At 33.2% G+C, this 8,158-nt stretch overlaps 1 protein-coding gene across 1 annotated transcript; it reads left to right on the plus strand.

Moving 5' to 3' along the window:
* Positions 1-6,923: 6,923 nt before the first annotated feature.
* LOC106123360 (uncharacterized) lies at positions 6,924-7,837 on the plus strand. Its single transcript, XM_013319618.1, has one exon. It carries the CDS (start codon positions 6,978-6,980, stop codon positions 7,527-7,529), a length of 552 nt encoding a protein of 183 aa, XP_013175072.1. The 5' UTR covers positions 6,924-6,977; the 3' UTR covers positions 7,530-7,837.
* Positions 7,838-8,158: the final 321 nt, after the last annotated feature.

Here is an 8,158-nt window from a genome sequence, read left to right on the forward strand (position 1 = left end):
ATCGTCAATCATTTGATAAAAAAACTAACGTAAACGTACTCAAATTGTATAAAATAGTAAACTCTTTTTTAATAAACATATTTAAATTACTTTAATAATAGAAAGTCAGTTTGAACAATGTAAATAGTGTCAATCATTTTCTGAATTTAGTTTCTATAACATATTAGTAAACGCCTATGGTTTAAGACCATACACGTCGGTGGCTCAGTGGTAAAGCACTTGACTTGCAATCTGCAGGTCCTGGGTTCGAATCCCGCCATGTACCAATATGTTTTTCGCTTTCCGATTTACATATGTACATTTATCCGACATTCTTACGGTGAAGGAAAACATCGTTATGCAACCTGCACATATCTGAGAAGAAATTCAAAGATATGTGTGAAGTCAACCAACTCCCACTTGGCCAGCGTGATTGACTATGACGTAATCACCCTTAACTTAGGGTAGGCTCCGAGCCCCTCGGTGGGGACGTATAGCGAGCTGATGATGATGATGATGATGATGGTTTAAGGCCCGTCAACCAATATTTTGAAGGACGACATTAAACTTCCGCTTTTAGTCCGTGCATAGCAGCCCTAAGATTTCATTAGTACTAAATCCTTGAGAATTCGATAAGGAAAGTTAAATGTAATATATTTTATGAAACATTTATCAATCAATGGAATAAACGTAATAGTAAAAAATATTTTATCATCTATGAATGTCGTAATCAATTTCTCAAAGCAATGTATAAAACACTTGAAGAATATTAAACAGAGTGATTAAAAAAAATAACTTTATAAGTAAACCGTCGTCACACGACGAGATGGTACATTTTTCCTGTCTGATATCCGTCCGGTAGTTACGAGGTCGAAATAAAATACATTATTTTACATACGTTTTTATTTTTATTCCACAAACTGTACCAGAAACAATGACTTTTACAGGTCAGGGTTGCCTCAATTATACTGTAACCAGCTGTCGCCCGCGACTCCGTCCGCGCGGAATTAAAAAAATAAAATAAGTTGTAGCCTATATGTTTCTCTATACAATGCTCTACATATATCATCATATCATCTAAAAATTACAGCGAGATCCGTTTAGCCGTTCTGGAGATACCATGAAACAAACGTCCATCCCATCCATCCATCGATCCAAACATTCGCATTTATAATATTAGTAAAATAAGATTAGTAAGATGGATTTTGATATACGATCTGTTGGTATTAAGCATTCTTAAAAGTTTTTTTTAAATTAATAGAATTATAATGAATTAAAAAAAAACGAATGCCGAGTACAAACATAATAAAAAATATGTTTTTCCTTGGTTTGATATAAAGATACATATTATTTTCCATATGACTGCTCTTAATTGAGGTGCCCTCTATTATTTTTTATGTCGCTTTTTTAAATAGTAATAGTATTTGAAAATAATTGAAGCTAAGTAAATGAATACATAACTTACTATTTAGCTAAGTACAAAGTACAAATCGCTACATACTTACTAGTGTCGTGAAATAAATATGTATACAACTGTAATAGTTGAATATCACTATGAAATACAATGTATTTTGAATTAATTATTTCGACGATATGATATTATATATATATATATGCTTTATACACATATGTAGGAAATTTCGTGTTTCGTTCTTTTCATATATCATAAGGTGGCAACTAAAATCGCTGAAATACCGAAGCGATCGTTACCCATATCCGTAATTGCATATGCACTGCCTACTTTTAATCGACAGAGGAGGGGATGCGCAGAAAGAGACTATTTTCCCTTCCAATGTATCCCCTAATCCGAAAAATCCACTTCGGCTTCCCATAATTTTCGTATAAGAAAAAGGCTGGGAAGGCAAAGAGGACAAAAATTTGGCCTCCGGGACGCACACTCATCAGACGAAACGAGGAATTGCTTCAACTTGACGTATATCTTCTGCGTGATCGTGGTATTGCACAGAGCGAACCGGCCAATTCTTGAGAAGATGTTAAGCGGGCTTTACCACTGTTATCTTCTAAAAAATGCGCGCCAGCCTAATTTTTGTCCTCTTTCTCTCCCCAACTTTTTCTTATAACGAAAGGAGAAGGGCAAGTGGATTTGATGAAAATATTCTCTGTCTTTGCATTTCTTCGTTTATCGATTTAACGTAGGCCAACAAACTTGCAATTACAGATGTCTCTGGGCAGCAGTGGCTTCCCTATTTAAGTAAATTCAGATGTCTGCTTGTTCATTTGCCACATCTTACCAAAATAATAAATGCGAATGTTTGGATGGATGGATGTTTGTTTGAAGGTATCTACAGCACGGCTGAATGGATCCCGATGATGGCATACATATAGAACATAGTCTGGAAGAACACATAAGCTACTAATTACAGTATTGACGACAGCTAGTTATAGCATAAAAACCTAAACATTCAGACTGTTCTTTTAAAACAGAACGTGTAGCTGTATAATATGTTTATTTTTTTATTTTACATTCATGGTACGACAAAGTTTTAAACTTTTTTACGATGATAGTATTTACGTTGTTATAAAATATTTTATTGTTTAACATTGATCTATATATGTTAATCAAATATATTGGTCACGTAATAAAAAGATGTGCACCGTCGGCTATATACATTTTAAAGATATTATTGCATTTTAAGTTTTCAATGTGCGACATTGAAAATTGACTATTTAAATATGAATCAACTGGTTGTGGCATGCACTAGCGAGCTAAACTTGTTATTCCACACTTCCACAGTCAGAGTAAATCAACAAGATAGAAGTTATATAAATGTTTATAGCATTTATCAGTCTATTAATTGACGTATTGACCGTGAAGTCACCTAGTCCTAACAGTAAGTAGGGTCGTGAACAGTGCAGCCGCAACTCAATCAAGTTTCATTTTAGACTTAGTAAAATCCCAACAAAGATTCATAGCGCAAAGCAATTAATAACAATTAAAATGGTTAAAGTTACAACTTAATACCGTCTTTGGTCGGTCGCTTTAAGTCTTCCAAAACTGATAAATAGTGTTAATCTATCGATTACATTATCAGATACCCAAACAGAGATTCATAATGGTTTTTAAATTTGAAAATATTTACGTGAAACCGTTTAAGTTTTAACATCAAATATATCTTGTTAGTATGATAATTATTAATAAACTAGCTGTCGCCCTCGACTCCGTTCGCGTGGAATTAAAAAAAAACTTAATATGTATCCTATGTGTTCTTCACGACTATGTTCTAAATGTGTTCCAAATTTCATCAAAATCCGTTTACTTGTTCCGAAGATACCTTGAAACAAATATCCATCCATCCATCTCTCCGTCCGTCCATCCATCTCAACTTTCAAATTTATAATATTAGTAAGATTTATTTTCTTTAAGAATTACGGAATTGTTTTTACATCAAATCTTTTGAGATTATAAAGTTTACTAAAGGCCAAGGTGTATTTTATAATACAGTTACAAGAACAGATAATAACTGGCTTTATTCGACGGTCAAGCGTAAAATCCAAAATTTTCCATTATGAAAACTAGCTTGAACCCGATATACAATATTTTTAGTTCTATGTTCTTAACTTTATAATGGCGTGAACAGATGAATGTGAAGATGGGCGACCAATAATAGTATAACTATATCCTCCGCGACTCCGTCCTGGCTGAATTAAAAAAAAACTAATAAGTAGTCTAAATATTCTTCCATATTATGTTCTACATCTGTGCTGAATTTCATCAAAATCTGCTGAGTAGTGCCGGAGATACCTTCTAACAAACATATATCCAACCATTCGTCTAAACTTTTGTATTTATCGTAAATAAGGAGTATGATTAATACAATTAACTGTGGCATTTCTTCAGATTAAAAATGAACAGGTTAGGTTCATCTGGAAAATCCCAGTAACGACTGGAATATTTGCGTCCCTACGCCAGAGATGGAATGCAAAATATTGAAAAAAATTGTTGTGAAATACTTGCAGATAAAATTTCCACTTTGTGATAGTGTTTATATTTTAATAGAATATATATTATTAAATGTGTTATACAAGTTCTTCTGTATAATATAATTAAGTGTTTTTGTTTTTATAAACGAAGTATTATAGACAATTTTTTATATCATAAGGTCGCAAACGAGCGAGCGGTCACCTGAAATCGCTGAAATAGCGAAGTGACCGTTGCCCATAGACATACGCAATCGCATAAGCGTTGCGTACCTTTAATCGACGGAGGAGGGGATGCACAGAAAGAAAATATCTTCCCCTTCCATGCATCCTCTCATCCGGAAAGTCCACTTCCACTTCCTACCCCTTCCCCATAAGAAAAAGGGTGGGAAGGGAAAGAGGACTAAATTAGGCCTCCGGGACGTACACTCATCAGACGAAACGCAGAATTGCTTCCACTTCACGCCTGTCTTCTGTGTGCTCGTGGTATTTCACCGGGCGAGCCGGGTCAATTCGTGCGAAGATGTTAAAGCGGGCTCTACCACTGTTACAGATACACTGTAAATAAGATAAAACACTCGAGTTAACGAAATGTCCTGGACATTCCAAGTCATGAATCTCCAAGGCAAATCAGCGTTAAGCTACCGCATACCCCGACATCAACAGAAACTGTCTTTGTGTTTTCTAAATTAAACGGTACCAGTTGTCCATGTTTCCTACTTTACCAAATATTTACTAGACTGTCAAAGAGGGACTCTAACCGTTCAAATGGACGTCGTAAATAAGAGTTTGTTATACCTTCTTGTTTTAAAGTTTATTTGTCAAAACTTTTAACCTTATTAAAACTTAAAGGTAACCGAATAGATCAAATATAATTTTTTTTGCCAAATCAAACCAAAGCTAAAATAACCTTCCAAGTTACGGATTCTGTAAAAAAACTTCATTTTTTTTTGTTTTATTCGACTTGCTTGAGCTACGAGAATAATTTATTAATTTATAGCTACTACTGACGTCACACTCCTAATGCGTTTACTAGTCATGTTAAAAACAAAAAGTCTGTTTTTATATCATGAGTTGGCAAAAGAGCGAGTGGCCACCAATCGCAAAGCGCCCGTTGCCTGTAGACATCCGTAATTGCAGATGCATTGCTTACCTAAAGGTAAGACGATTAAAATCGTCGGTGAAGGGGATGCACAGACAAGGATTATTTTTCCTTCCCATGCATTTCCTCATCCGGAAAATCCACTTCCGCTTCTCATCATTTACTTATAACCATAAAGGAAAGAAAAGAGGACTAAAATACCTCCGGTACCACACTCATCGGACGAAATGCGGATCTACTTCCACTTCACGCCTGTCTTCTGTGAGGTCGTAGGATTACATCGGGTCAACCGGCTAATTCCAATTACAAATTTTTAGTATGTTTCAAAACCGCTCACATAAACTGCACACTTAAGCAGTGTTTTAGTATATATTTCTAAATAAATCGAAATTAATACTTAATAGTCTGCGAGGTTAAGTTAGTGTCAATAAATTTACGATCCTACTTATCTGAATTTCAATTGGCAAGAATATGTTCTTTCTATATAATAATATTAAAACTGTCTTTAAACTATGGGTAGCATCTTAGAAACAATACTCGAAACAGTAGTTAATTATTTTAGTTTGCAATTAAGAAAGATTTATTCGCATTTGACACAAGCTGTTGTTAGTACATAACTTAAAGAATACTCTTATCAACCAACACCGTACTTATACTAACCTACTTTACATGAGTCTTCGAAATGTAAGAAAAAAGTTTAGGAAGTTACTAATTTATTGATTTAAATCTATAACATAAAAATGAATCGCAAAATGTGTTCGTAAGCACCTAACAACAACTGGACCAATTTGGCCAATTCTTTTTTTAAAATGTTCATTGAAGTTCAAAGATGGTTTTTATCGCGAGTAAAATTCGAATAATTGCCGGGAACTAACTTTTTCTTAATTTCACGCGGACGGAGTCGCGGGCGACAGCAGGTTTTATCATAAATAATGATTTATTCCCAACTAAAATATGACGCTAATACTATAAGATGTATCTAATTACAAAAAAGTTGCAAAAAAAGCTAATGCAAATTTTTGTAAAATTACGAAGACACGCGAAGCTTTTAGTTTTAGTTATTTTGGTCTACGTCACGTAATACAAAACTGGTACATCCTTGTTTAAACGATGGACGTGATATATTAACCAATTGATATATTTATTAAGACTGTATTTCAGTTAAAAAAAACGTTATTAACGTCCAATTGTCGTAAATAAAATACACAAATAAAATGTTTAAGTATGCAGTGCAAATAAAAACGTTACGTGTTTTAACCGATTTATAGATTATTCAGGTTTAAATTACCAAATTAAAATATTATTTAAAGGTGTAAATTTAATTAAAAAACATAGAAAACTAAAGCACTTTTTTAATGACGCATTTACCCAGATTTATTTATATGTAGGTTCCGACCGTAAGATCGATCTTTAACCTCTTATTGAGTTCAGACCGATCGAAATAATTAATAGTATTTTACATAACGAATACCAACGTTGTTATAGTGAAATAATTATTATGTTGTAATAAAATAAACCAGCGTTGAATAGCGCGGAAAAAAACTTTACAAAATTGTTTACTTCCATGCACTTATAATTAAAAATAATAGGTACTCAGATTATGTAGGTATATTACTAAATAATTTTAACCGTAAACAGACTCATCGTTACAGGTACAGACTGCCGATGAAGTGCTCATGGATTTGAATCCAAGATTCAGCTGAGGTTCTGTGTATGCATAAATCATAAATCAGAATTGAAATGGCTATAAGAAATATTACATCTTTTAAATAACCAGCAAATGTTCTATAAACAAAAAAAAAAACAAGAAACTTGACAATAAAAATATGTTTTATCTGTTGTACCTTTTTAATCTGTAGAAATGAGTGAAGTATTGACATATGCTGTCAAATTTGACAAAGTGTTACAATTTCATAAATTCTCGTCTAATAAAACACATAACCTCAATAAATTGGTAATGCAGGCAAATTCAGACATAAAATTGTTGTACAGTAACGGTGTCCGTCAACAAATTGGCGGAGAGAAGGAAAAGAGGCTTAGCAATGATTTGCAAGATTGGATTGAAATTAATGAAGCGTTGAAATGTGAAGTACGAAAATTTGTTGAAATTACAAAATATTTTTCTAGTCCATTAAAAAAATCGGCTTCTTATATCTGTGAGAATAGTCTGGTGTCTTACCCTCAACAAGTAACATTGGAATCTAAAAGGGGAGTGGCCACAACAAACGATGTAAAATTTTGTAATTTGACATTAGAACCTGTATTAATAAAATATTACAAAATCTATCCAGAAATAGAAAACCTCAAGTTCCAGAACTTATCGAAATCAAGATGCTGTAGAATTCCACCTGGACTCTCTCATACTCTGTACATTGTTTACAACAGCGTCAACGAGGAAACACCAATTAATACAAAAATAATATTTGTAGCTACGAAAAAAACAACCACACCTTGCTATCAAATTTGTGAAATCGATTTAGAAATAATAGCTCAAAAAGTTAAACGATAAAAATTGAAATAAATCTACGGAAAATGAAAAATTGTATGACAAAAAAAAGAGAATATTGAAAATAAATTTTAAAATGTAATAATCTGTACCCAAAAAAGAACCACAATGTTTAATCCCACGTACAAGGAAAAGAACTTTTTCTACAACTTAGCGCAATTCATGAAAATTATGATTAAATTTGTCTTTTACGTTGAAAGATGCTGCTGCCAATAGTTATCTTAAACCTTCTTTCTACAGCTTATTTTTTACAAAAGCAATGTAAAAGTTATCTGAAGAATAGTAACGAATAAAAAATTAAATTGAAAAAAAATATTATTTCTTTTGTAAACAGGTAGTTACTAGACTAACTGGCTATCTACATTTGTGTCACTCCGAGTATGAAAACTCTGTCCTCAATATTGATCAAACAGAGCAACAAAATACGAATTAATCCGTTACCGTCAGTTTCTCGAAATACCATCAAGACTGTTCATAAAACACCCCAACGAAACATATAGTTATTTCAGTTTTTCCATTGAGACAGTAGAGAGAAAACAATATGTTTTTGCCCTAGTGTTTCCGCAGTGAAAACTCACGGCGAACACGTCAATACTGCATAATCACATAAATTGTGTTGTACTTAGGACTCG

This window comes from Papilio xuthus, unplaced genomic scaffold, assembly GCF_000836235.2.
Source record: "Papilio xuthus unplaced genomic scaffold, Pxut_1.1 DF826115.1, whole genome shotgun sequence".
Classification (NCBI taxonomy): domain Eukaryota; kingdom Metazoa; phylum Arthropoda; class Insecta; order Lepidoptera; family Papilionidae; genus Papilio; species Papilio xuthus.